Raw genomic sequence first — 12,671 nt, forward strand, 5'->3', positions numbered from 1 at the left:
CAGTTTATCACAAAGCACATGGTTGTAACCAACAGTTTCCATATATTTTTTAATTCCTGAATTTTAACAGTTGTATTTGTATATACAAGATGGTGTGAATCATCAGTTTGCGTAAGGCCTTATAGTGCCTACCAGATGAACCATAATAATGGCACTGATAGTTGTACTTGTTATGAGCAGTGATAATTTAGTATGGGTGTTTTTCAGATCCTATCTGGACATGCTGAAGGTGATCATGTTCAGCTACCTCTTCTGGTTTGTTCTCACCATTATCTTCATCACGGGCACAACACGCATCAGTATCTTCTGCATGGGCTACTTGGTGGCATGCTTTTACTTCCTGCTCTTTGGAGGAGAGCTTCTGCTCAAGCCAATCAAAAAGCTTCTCCACTACTGGGATTTCCTAATAGCCTACAATGTCTTTGTCATCACTATGAAGAACATCTTTTCTGTAAGACACAAATTTGTAGTTGGCATTGCAATTTAAATGTAGCAGAATCTGTTATTCAAGGTTTAATAGTAAAATAAACATATCATTTAATAGTGGACACGATATGGAAGTTCTAATTTTGTTTTCACTTTTTTTGTGCAGCTTCTTGCTTGTGGCTATATCGATAGCATGCAAAAAAATAGCTGCTGGTTGATTCAACTGTTGAGTCTGGCCTGCACCATCAAAGAGTATACTCCACCTAATACGGCATCTATCCCATGTATGTATCTTGCTGACATGTGGCACACTTTGACATCACAATCTGCATTAATTTCACTGCAGTATTGAACAGTGGATTTGTTTGGAGCGCAGCCAAAAAATTTTTTTTTCTTTGACATGCTCCCAAAATATACCAGTTCTATTTTATTATTGTTATGTCCATGCTTAAACACCGGAGTTTTCATAATGTTTGTAGTCAGCTTTTTATCACTGCTTTATAGTCTATATCTGTGAAATGATTTTGGCAACATTTAGATGTATCTTTGTATTACATGGTTTTATTGTGATATGTCATTGGTTTGTTGTGTGTTTGTGTTTAGCTCAGGACAGATGTGACTTGCCAAAGGATGAAGCAGGCATCATCTGGGATAGCATCTGTTTCAGCTTTTTGCTTCTCCAGAGGCGTGTTTTCATGAGCTACTACTTCCTACATGTGGTGGCTGATATTCGTGCTGGCCAGATACTGGCTTCTAGGTGACCTGTGTTTTTACACACATACATACATTCATACATATATTATTTTTTACCTCGCTCAGGCCATGGAAACACAGGCTTCAAAATTTTATCTCACTAATGGAATTTTTGCTTGTAGTACTTTAAAGCATTATGCAGTTTTATAGTCTATTCTTGCAATGCTATGAAAGTAATAATAGACATATTAGAGGTGTTCAAATTCAGTCCTGGGAGATAAAAACAGTTTTAGAAATTGCCCTCTTAAACACACTGACTTACTCTGTTCTGGACACAAGCCATCCAAGAGTTTTGCTAACCTTTTATGAAATTCTTTCCTTTTGTCCCTCAGAGGAGCAGAGCTTTTCCAAGCTTCCATAGTGAAGGCCGTAAGAGCTCGATTGGAGGAGGAGAACAAGTCCATGGAGCAACTTAAGAGACAGTGAGAAACACACCCACACATTGCTGAACACTAATCTTTGTACTATGGTTGCATTGGTAACCTATTTCATGGTATAACATGCTATATGTGTTTATCGTATCTTGTACGTTTGTTTATTGAAAAAAAAAATGCAACCAAAAAGAGAATCCAATCAGTGCATGCAACTTATTTTTTTGCTCCCTCTTCCTGTCATACCCAGCTAATATAATGGTTTAATAATACAATGTATACATATTTTGCATGACTGTTCTTTAAAAAAAGAAGAGCAAAAGGCTGTTTTATGCTAATCTATGCAAAGTGTTTTTAACTATGGACCTCCTAAAGAAAAAAATCATAGCATCTTACAACATGAGCTTACTGTTTGTTTGTAATTCATGCACATTTCCAGTCAGATACTAATAAGTATCTCACAGTTTAATCATTCTTGAAATTTGTTAGCTGAAATGAGAATCATATCTGTGATGAATGTGAATACGTTAACACAGAATGGACCGCATTAAAACCCGGCAGCAGAAGTTTAAGAAAGGCAAGGAGAAGATGCTGAGCATGACTCAGGAATCTGGAGATGGGCAGAACCTTATTCCACCAGAAGAAGAAGATGACGATGATGGTATGGAAGACTCAAAGGGAATTAAAAGGGAATATGTTTGAATAACTGAATGGTAACTGTATGGTTAAAGACCATAATTGTGTATGGTCTTTCAAGAGAAAGAATACTGTAGGCCAAACAGAATTTCAGTGAATAGGGTATTGCCTAAAGTTTGGTGTATGTTGTTTTAAATTGCTGCTTCATAAAAAATAATAAGTTACGTAATTTTACTTGTTTGCATGTTTTGCACTTAATGGTTACAGCTTTAATAATGATCTTGCCACCATTTTATTGTAGGAGCAGAGAAAGAGAAAGCCAAGGCCAAAAAAAAGCAGTGGTGGAGGCCTTGGGTTGACCATGCTTCTAGTAGGTTTTCCATCATTTTTTCCTCTGCTCTAAATGCTCCTTGTGTCCTTGACCAGAACTCAGAGGATTTCCATACTGCATCAGGGCTCAGTGAGACTGACCATTCAACAAATACCATCACCCAGGCCTTATAATTCTCCTACATCTATTTAAGGCTTCTCAAAATACTGATAAATGTTTGCTGAAAATACCCAGGAAATGTGCATTTGTAAAATATAGGTCCCTATAGAACATTTATAATTTGTGAAAATCACAGAAATTAGTAAAAGATTAATAAACTCCTTAAATAGATATGTATATGACACTTCTTAACTAAGGAAAATTGGTAATGTCTGGGTGATTTTAACCTGCAGTAATATTTTTGGACTTGATAAATTACCAAATCTCCAGAGCCCACAGTTAAGAATCACTCTGCTTTGTTTCAAAGAGGGAGTTTATCATTCCCTGTCATGTTTTTTTAGACACAAAGTATCGGGGTGCAAGCTCTCTCTTTCCCAATCAGACATAAACACATTTGCAGAATGCACTGAATAGGTGAAACAAATAGCTTTTACTTGTATATTTCACCTTTTCTATACAGTCATGGTCTGAACAAAACCTTGTATCTCCAAAATGGAAATAAATTCCCCAGCAGACACCTTTGGACATTTGACAGTTCGCTGGCATTTTGAAATGATATAAAATAAAAATAAAACATGAAAACCGTTTTATGAGGTTTTGATCTGACAGCAGTGTTTTTGTATTCTTCTGGGACAATAATTGTCCAACCAGGAATGCTAACATGGCTAATGGTTCCAAATACCAGATTTGGCTACATTCACTTACCAGGCTAGAGTTACTAAAATTACTGAAAAGATTTTTTGTGTCAGTGTGACACAAATCGAATTTATTTTCAGCACTGTGAAAATCTGTCAAATCTGAACTCTCCAAATCATATTGGAGTCACTTTCATGTTATGTCCTAGATTGGACGCATATCTAATTCGGATATGAGCATGAGACATGAATGTGAATGGTCAGATTACCGTGAGGACAGCTGTGACAACTGTGAGAAGAACCAGATCTGACCTAAGCAAAAAATTGTAATTGAGTAATCAAGCTTGTAATGTGAACACAGCTTTTGTCATGTTTAGCCAAGTTAGCATTTTTGTTGTAACTGCACCCATAAAAATATGAAATCCATTCAAAATTAGTCCAGCTAAATTTCAGCTAAATTCCACTTTTTCAAAACCAATAAAATTATGTCTGTCGGATCAGACTAGACATAATTTGCTTTCATTGGTTGCTTTCTCAGCCATAGAAATAAATTCTATTTCTATGTGGTTCATTATATTTTGGTTTAAGCACATTCCATAATATTACCCCTGCCCTCCCATTCTCCCATATTTTGGCTCTTCTGTTCAAGGACACCAGGCAGTATCCCTACTTGATTATCTATCTGTTCTGCAGTATAAAACTGAGCACAAAGTAGAAAAATGTCAGTTTTTACAATTGTTATGATTAATTCTGCTTGATTCATGATGCTGTTTTATTAATTTATTTAATAGGCACTAACTTATGCTGGCCATATTCTCTAAAAGAATAGAAAGATTTAGAATAGTTGCTTATTTAATACTTGCCTATTATCAGACGTGACCTGTTAATTTATTCGTTAAAGGGGTATGTGTTTAAAAGCCTGTTCAACATTTAATAAAAACTTTCTTCTTTACAGTTTCCTTATTTTTTAATGTTTTGTTTTTAATATTTAGCTGTCTCTGGTTCATTTTGTGTTGCTAACATTTACCAGGTTCATAGGTTCTTTTTAAATAATGTGGTAAGTTTGTTTCAAGCTGAACAGATGTCATCTGTCCTACTGCTGTTGTGTTGTGCTGCTGATTGGACTAGAGCCTTTGTCTTCACTTTTCCCACCTTTCTTCTCTCAGTGGTGAGAAGTGGGGATTATTACCTCTTTGAGACAGACAGTGAAGAGGAGGAAGAAGAGGAGGAGAAAAAAGATGAGGAACCTCCAAAGAAATCAGCATTCCAGGTAAACTGAGCTTAAGCTTGAGAGAAGCAAAGAAAAGTTGGGCCTGGATGTGTTGAATAGTAAAAAATGTTTGGCCAAAAATGTTGTGAACAATAAAACAGTGCTTCATTGTTATATTATGATCTTAAGTAGCCACAGATTATAATGTATTAAGAAAGGTTGTTATTAGTCACTTGTGTTACAAATAAAATGTATACAATATATGTAACTGGCCTGTGAAATGGATGCTTTGGAAGTATAAACCACTCAAACAACAACTGTTACGTTTCTTAAGAAAGAAATAAGTGCATTGTGATTTTATACTGTGATTTTGGTTTAATTACTTTGGTTCAGTGCAGAATTAGTGCAGTATAAGCAATAGAAACAGTTCATCTTTACATTCTCATAGTTTTTGTTTTTAGGAAGTGCTTTATTCCAGTTTATTTAGACTGATGTTGGTGTTTTTATTTAAAACAATGAGCAAGTCTAATTAAATATAGTTCTATATTTACAAATTAGTTTGTTACCAAATACAGCTTTAGTGCCCCCACCACAAACAAAAGCTAAAGTTGGCATTTGGCCACATCTATAACTATTCCTTTAAAGACACACAGGAGGTGTTTTGTGTTTCTCTTAAACCCACTAACTCAGTGCCTTTTTCTAAGTAAGTTTTTTTTTCTTTTTAACTCTGGCTCGCTCTGTCCTTTCTCCTCAGCGAGCGATCGGAAAGTTTGCCTCAGCTGTGCTGGCTTTACCCAGGTCTATCATAAAACTGCCCAAAACTATCCTGCAGTATATTATAAGGGCAGCCAAGGTATCACCCAAGAGTTATGCTAGCATTGTCTGATTGCTTGAGTTTGATTGTAGTGTCCTGTTGGCAGAGCCTTTTGTTTCTCTCCCATGGTGCTTTTTGTTGTGTTAATGGGGTCATAAAATTGGGTCTGAAATATTGTCCAAGACAAATCAGCATGAAATGGAAAAGCTCTGCAGACTCTTTCTTTATTTATTTATTTAGGACATCATCATCATTGGTTAGCATGTATTTTTGAGTCATATTACCCCGTTCGCACCTGATCACTTCATGGATCTGTGCTGAATCCAAACATTGGTATGTTGGATTGTATGCGTGTATGATTTTAACTACATGCTTTTAGAAATGGTAACTAAAATTTGATATTTCTGAGGGACAGAATATGCAAACCTGCTTATTTTAAATATCATCATTTTGACTATTTATAAAATATTCAAATATAATTTTGTATCTCTGTTTTTTTATTGCATTTCAATGTGGATTGGCCTCATCCAGATAAAATTCGGATACTCAAGACACATTAAGTGATTAAATGTAAACGGGGTCATTGTCTTTGTTGCTGTTGATATGTTTGTTGAAATTCTGTTGTGCTCTTGTGCTTTGTTATCCAAAATATGTGTTTGCCTTGCCTCACTGTAGTCAGACAAAACAAGAATTTTCCAACAAGCCTGATTAACTAGATTCTATTCTGTATCAGTGGGGCAAAATAAACTCTAGCCATTGCATTGTCCATCTATGTTGGTTTGTGTTGCCTGGATTCACATAATTAAAATGTAAGCAAAAATGGAAAAAAGGTCCGTAATTACATAGATATTGAGGTGATTGAGATTTCTTATCTTAGCCCTATGCATTTTGTTTTAAAGATTTGTGTGCAATGCAGAATGATTATTTGAATTCGGGCTGGTGCTTTGCACTGTGAACGTTCTGTGATTTGTTGTCATTCATTTAATTAGCCAGAATTGTTTAAAACCTCTGACTAGTGTTGCTCCACAGTTTGTGTACCATGCATGGGTCACAGACTCCAAAACAGCTCTGAAAGAGAGAAGAAAAGAGCGGCGTCACTTCTGGAAAAGATACACTAGAGGACATAAACATAGAAAGGAAAAGACAGAAGGTGCAGTACACCCATCTTAAAGTATTACCCACACAACATTCTTATCTCTCAAACAAACGTGGAATGTCTAAAGTATTCTGTGGAGCTTGAAGCACTGTGTGTGTGTGTGTGTGTGTGTCCATGTGCAGGACATGTGGCAATTGAAGTAGGGGAAGAGGAACAGCAAAGCACAGAGGAGAAAAAAGGCCCAGGTATGTTTGCAAACACAGCGAGCTTTTAATGTACTAACAATTCCAGTTGGTGACATATCAAATAATTTCTGTTGTTTACAATAGTATTCAAAAGTGAATAATTTTATCAATATTTACTTTGCACAAGAAATTATTATATCTACGATATGCTCAGAAAAGTATGTTTTCTATTATAATAACAGAATTATTTGTATGATCTGGAACTTTCATATTGCCCGCCACATTTTTTTATCAGGTAAAATCCAACAGATTTTACAATGCAACAGAATTGCTGAACTTTTTAATGACCTACAAGTAAACATAGCTCACATCAGTGTATTTTATGTTTGTGTTCGCAATTCATCTTTATTAAATTAAACTATAATTATAGGCATGTATTTCATATGTGACATTTCAATTTACAATAAGTGCTTTAAATGCATTTTGTTTGTTTTTTTGTAACAGATAACATCATAAAGAGGGTTTTCAACATAATAAAGTTCACATGGGTGCTGTTCCTGACCACAGTCGAAAGCCTGACTGTGTGGATCAACTCTGTCTGTAGAGAGTATATTGACATCTCCACTGTGCTGCGCATTGAGCGCTGTATGCTTACCAGAGAGGTTAAAAAGGTACTGAACAAACACATTTAAGCACCCTTTTACTGCTGAAAAGTGATTTTCCAAATGTGAACCATGCAAACCCATATAAATACACTGAAACAAAATACTATTTGCACCCATCTGTTTGCTTGTAATCCAACAAAACTGAAAATAAAATAAATCCTGTAATTGCTCTTATTTCGTACTATAACTGGGTATAAGGTATATGGTACTAAGTGGTCTCCAAAGAAGCTCAAATTTAATGTCATCCCACAGGGTAATGTGCCTTCACGTGAGAACATCCAGGTGTACTACCAGAAACAGTTGCGTCTAAATGCGTCCCGGGAATCTGGCCTGGACAAGATCAGCGAGGAGGACTCAACATCAGGTTCTCACAGGGTCCGCCGAAGACGCAGGGGCTACACTATGGACAGTCAAGACTCTGTGATGTCCAGAGATAGCATGTCTAGGTATGTGACAAAGCAAACAACAGTGCATTAATTAAGTCTATATTGTTCACATGTTTATGACAACACTGAATTTCAGATTGGCTGTTGCTGATTTTGTCTAATTGCTTGCCCTGTGATCAGAGTCCTAATAATTACTGAGAAATATGATTAATAAGATTAAAATAAATGCTAACTACGTAAGCATGTTCAAGGGATTACATTTTTACAACATTTCAATCAAACTTCCCTTCTATAATCATATTTGTAGGAAAGCAGTTTTAACAAATCATAGTTAAATCTATGTAATATGAAATCTCACAAGATTCACTGACATAATCATTAGCTATTTTTTGTTACTGCATTAAACCAGCTGGCTTTTGTTACATTTCACATCAAGCATTATACACATACATAAAATTAATTTGCTTTGTAGGATCCACACTCTTTGTTCAGGTAAAACCTTTGGGTTTAACGAAATCTGATAAGTAAATACCGCATAGCAAATACAAAGATGTGCCTGTATATGTGCAATGAAATGCACGAGGGCAGAGCTGGAATTTATAGTGTTTAAACTTAGTTACTATACTAAAGAGTGAACTTTAATTACTGTGTAGTTCAGCAGTTGCAGTTACAGTTGGGTGTGTAGAGTACAGTATGTTCATGTGTAGTTAAAGTTGTATACTTTAAATCTTTTAGCTTAACTAGTAAATTGATCATCATATTGTTATTCATCTTTTAGTTGCTTTTTTCATTTCTGTTATGTTTCCATTTCTCCAACTCTCCATGTCTTTATCCATCAGTGCAAACACAGAGGCCACCATGCTTTTTTCTCGCCAGTCCACTCTGGATGACCTGGATGATATGCCACACCATGTACCCAAAACCAGCGAACGTGCTCGGCCCAAACTACGCAAAATGTATGGCCTGGACATGTCAAACTCATCCGGAGACAGCTGCAGCAGTGCCATCTCCAGGTCTCTAATGCAGTTACATCTTCTGTCATTCATCCCATCACCTAACCATTCTACTTAGATTTTAGAGTTTAGTTAATGTAAGGAGGTATAGAAATAAAATATGTGTATTCAGTGCTATGATTGAGCTTTTGTTTACCTTTTGTTTTATTAGCTTTTAGACTGCTCAGTAGACTTTTGGGTGGCATGTAGCTTTTCCAAATATATTTTAAAAACGTTTTGAATTTTTTGTCAACAGTGAAGCCACTCAGTGCATTACTCTGTTTTCACGGCAAGGCACCAATGACACCATTGAGGAAGCGGAAGATGAGCAGGACCAGTCACAGGCCAAAAAAGAGAGCCCTAAACAGCTTGAAGAACAAGGCCCTTGGAAATCCCTGGAGATTGAATCAGGGCAAGACACTGAACCAGACCAGGAGCATGAGCCAGAACAGGAGTCTGAGCCTGGTCCTGATTCCGGGCCCGAGCCCAAGCCTGAGGCTGAGCCTGAGCCTGAGCCTGAGCAGGAGCAGGAGCAGGAGCTTGAGCAAGAGTTCATACTAGATATAGAGTCTGAAACAGAGCAGGAACTTGGACCAGAGCAGGAGCTGAATCAGGAGTGTGAACTAGAGCATGACTTTGAACCTGAGCAAGAGGCTGAAGATAAAAGCCCTGAATTAACTGAATGGGAAGCTGAAGACCAGCAGGATGAGGAACAGTGCAGGATAGAGGACGAAGTCAGTGATCAGAGTCCCAGAAGGACTGACGGTGAGTCCTCTGACCCAGATTATATACTTATAGACCGGGGAGCTGGTCAGCTTTTCACCCCAGACACAGATGTCCCTAACACATCAGATGCAGATGTGCCACCCAGCTACAGCAAGGCTGTGAGCTTTGACAGGCTCTCTATAAGTTCAGATGAAAGCGACAACGACAAGAGACTGATGCTGATGACCTCAGACAGCCGATCAGACCTGGATGACTCGCTGCTGCCCTCTCAGACCACAGATCTCACTGCCAGTGAGCTGCTGCTTAACAAGTATGCCCTGTATACTGTCCTTCACGTTATATACGTTTAGTTAAAGTGTTTGTTGAAACATGATTAATGAAGGGGGATTTTTTCGCTCTACAATTTTTTCGCTCTACAAGTTTTACTGACTAAGTTAAACTGAAACAAACATACAGTGTATTTTATAATATTTGTATTGTGAGCAATCTTAATTAAATTTCCATGTTTTGTGCAGTACACAGTTCCCAAAAAAGTATCAAAACCTCTTAATCCACATGTTATTACAGTGTGCGTAAATAACAGGATCTGTAAACAACAGGGTATCTGCTGATCTATAAAATGACTTTAATCCTTTAATCCTTTAATCTTCTTGGTCATAAAATCACCTCAGACTGTAAGTGCAATTTTGTGGCAATTGCCTGTTACTGTTTCCGAATTGGATATTCAAACTACCTTACAAACTAGCGTTCATTACATTTAGCTAACAGTTAATGTACACGCTCGGAAACTGTAGGCATGGGGTTATCTAATCCAAATGTTGGACCCTATTTGAAGAGTACACACAGTCCTGTTTTACGTGCAAAACTGCTATTTTATGTTTTAATATTAATAGAAAGCACAGGAATCACAAGTCTGTGAACTGAATATCAGTGTTGTGTGAGTTTTGCGATTTTGTTATTGTAAAAGTGATCTTTTTTGAGTGGTATTAAAAGTATTACATTTAATTTCCCCGTAACTGCAGATACCCTGAAGTAACCTGTAGCTGAAACTTTTGTAGTTTGGAAGAAAAATACTTAAGGGATTTGTTACTATGCTTTAATAGTACCTTGGAAATAATTGAAATTAATGGTATAATAGAAAGTGAATAAAGAAGTGAAAAAAGGAAATGTTCTTTACTTTTAAATATATAAAATTGGTATCTCAATTATATGCATTGTAAATGTGTAAATTAAAACAGATATACAATATTACACACACATTTAAAACATATTGCAATTTCATTTGTTTTCTCTATTTTTCAGAATGTTCTATGATGAGGAGCTTGAGGGCTCTGAGCGTTTCTACAAGACCCAGCCATTGGGACTGCAGTTGTGCTATGCCCTCTACAACCTGTTGGTGGCACATTCTGAAATGGTCAGCTATCTAGTCATCATCCTTAATCACATGATTTCAGCTTCCATGGTAACACTGGTGCTACCCATCCTTATATTTTTGTGGGCGATGTTGTCTGTGCCACGGCCCAGCAAACGCTTCTGGATGACCGCAATTGTTTACACAGAGGCAAGGGCATTTTTTATTATATAGTTTCTTGTCCTGCAAAATGTACTGTAAAACATCAATATGGCTACACAATTTTATTCTACAGTGCAGATTGTGAGTAATTGTGATCACACTCAATTTTTTCAGGTGACCATTGTCATCAAATACTTCTTCCAGTTCAGCTTTTTCCCCTTCAACCAAAACATGATTGACAGGAATAAACCTTATCACCCTCCTAACATCATTGGTGTTGAGAAAAAAGATGGTTATGTTCATTATGACCTTATCCAGCTGCTCACTCTCTTCTTTCATCGCTCCATTCTGAAGGTGCATTTCTACATTTGTATATTTATAATATTTCATTTGTGGGTCAAAACTGACATTAACATCCATTGCCAAATCTTGCTGAATATTCTAAATATGCAGTTTAGCTCAATTATAGCCATAAGAGAAACTTGCCTGACCTCCAGCAAATGTCCACGTTTGACATATTTAGGTTACAAAATGTAACCTACACAAAAAAAAATACACACACAAGCATGTTTCTGAATAAAACATGTTATCGTATTAAATGGTAACATTACCTGAGAAGCTACTTTAATGGCATGATGTTTTATTTTCCATTTTACAATTCATGTTTTCACAAAAATCATATAAAACATTTGTGTGTGTGTGTATAAAAAGATTTGACTATGACAGCAACTATATTCAGTACACAACCTGGACTACATTGTGTGATATTTGTGTCATATTTTCTTTCATGCTCTTTTTTCCCTTTTAATTGCCTGTTCAAATAAATTTAGTCATTCAGAGAATATTTTCTCATTTTTTTGTAAACAACAATTGTTTACGTTTCCCCCTCTGCTTTAAGTGCCATGGTCTGTGGGATGAGGATGACCCCAAAGCTAAAAAGAAAGATACACCCCTTCATCGTGAGGAGTCTGAGGATGAAGAGAAAATGACAGTGATGATCCCAGCTGAAGAGGAGAAAAAAAGCTTATCCCCTCACTCCTTAAAGTCTTTTGGCATGGGCACCTCAATTGACTCTGCTCAGGTGCACATACACATGCGCTACCCTGAACACTGCACATACCAGAGGCGAAAAAGCTCCAGTGGTACCTCACACTTGTCTCGCAACTCATCTATGCGCTCCAAAAGAGGTGAGAAGAAAAAAAGTGCTATATTTTTATAGCATATCATTGTTTTTTGTGACTTTTTATTGTTACATTCATTTGCATTATTTATTATTGCTTAAAATGTGCATTATTATATTTAAACATGCATTTCCCAGGCAGCACAAGCACAAAAAACAGCATTCGCAGGGAGAGCAGTGAGGCCGATGTACAGCCAAAGACTCGCAAAGAGCTCATTATCGAAAAGATTCGAGAGCAGCTAATCAAAGCCAAGGTCTTTCTCCTCAAAAAGTAAGTTGACATAGATAAACAGAACTTACTGGTCAGCATGTAAAAAATGTGAATATCAATTTTCAGACGGCTGATCATATACGAGGGGCGGGGCTATCAATAAACGTCTATTTTCTGATCTGTTTTCAAATATTTTCAAGGCGCACTGGATTATAAGGTGCATTTTAAGAGGCACTTTAAGGAACTTCTAATTTAGCAGGTCTCGCCGCTCTGTTTTGTGGGGGGAGGGGGTGGTGGGTAGCTAAATAAAGTAAGCAAAAATAGGCTTAGTAAACAAAACAGTTGAAGTCAATCAAGCGCTGGATGTTAATCTACACAGATC

The 12,671-nt window shown here is 36.7% G+C and overlaps 1 protein-coding gene across 3 annotated transcripts in view; it reads left to right on the forward strand.

Annotated features, from left to right (window-relative positions):
* Positions 1–12,671, forward strand: part of LOC103037871 (piezo-type mechanosensitive ion channel component 2) — a 62,921-nt gene that overhangs the window by 44,177 nt on the left and 6,073 nt on the right. For 2 of the 3 annotated variants that reach the window (XM_022678974.2, XM_022678972.2), the window contains 18 exons: positions 208–451; positions 593–710; positions 1,030–1,183; positions 1,512–1,601; positions 2,087–2,211; positions 2,488–2,556; positions 4,478–4,581; positions 5,276–5,374; positions 6,365–6,485; positions 6,614–6,676; positions 7,121–7,287; positions 7,534–7,727; positions 8,507–8,680; positions 8,916–9,695; positions 10,688–10,946; positions 11,073–11,252; positions 11,797–12,085; positions 12,217–12,349. In XM_022678974.2, the coding sequence (XP_022534695.2) occupies positions 208–451; positions 593–710; positions 1,030–1,183; positions 1,512–1,601; positions 2,087–2,211; positions 2,488–2,556; positions 4,478–4,581; positions 5,276–5,374; positions 6,365–6,485; positions 6,614–6,676; positions 7,121–7,287; positions 7,534–7,727; positions 8,507–8,680; positions 8,916–9,695; positions 10,688–10,946; positions 11,073–11,252; positions 11,797–12,085; positions 12,217–12,349 (3,363 nt within the window). The remainder of the gene's footprint in view (positions 1–207; positions 452–592; positions 711–1,029; positions 1,184–1,511; positions 1,602–2,086; positions 2,212–2,487; positions 2,557–4,477; positions 4,582–5,275; positions 5,375–6,364; positions 6,486–6,613; positions 6,677–7,120; positions 7,288–7,533; positions 7,728–8,506; positions 8,681–8,915; positions 9,696–10,687; positions 10,947–11,072; positions 11,253–11,796; positions 12,086–12,216; positions 12,350–12,671) is intronic. The other variant, XM_022678973.2, reaches the window with a different exon arrangement.

The sequence above is a fragment of the Astyanax mexicanus genome, chromosome 4 (assembly GCF_023375975.1).
Source record: "Astyanax mexicanus isolate ESR-SI-001 chromosome 4, AstMex3_surface, whole genome shotgun sequence".
Classification (NCBI taxonomy): Eukaryota; Metazoa; Chordata; class Actinopteri; order Characiformes; family Acestrorhamphidae; genus Astyanax; species Astyanax mexicanus.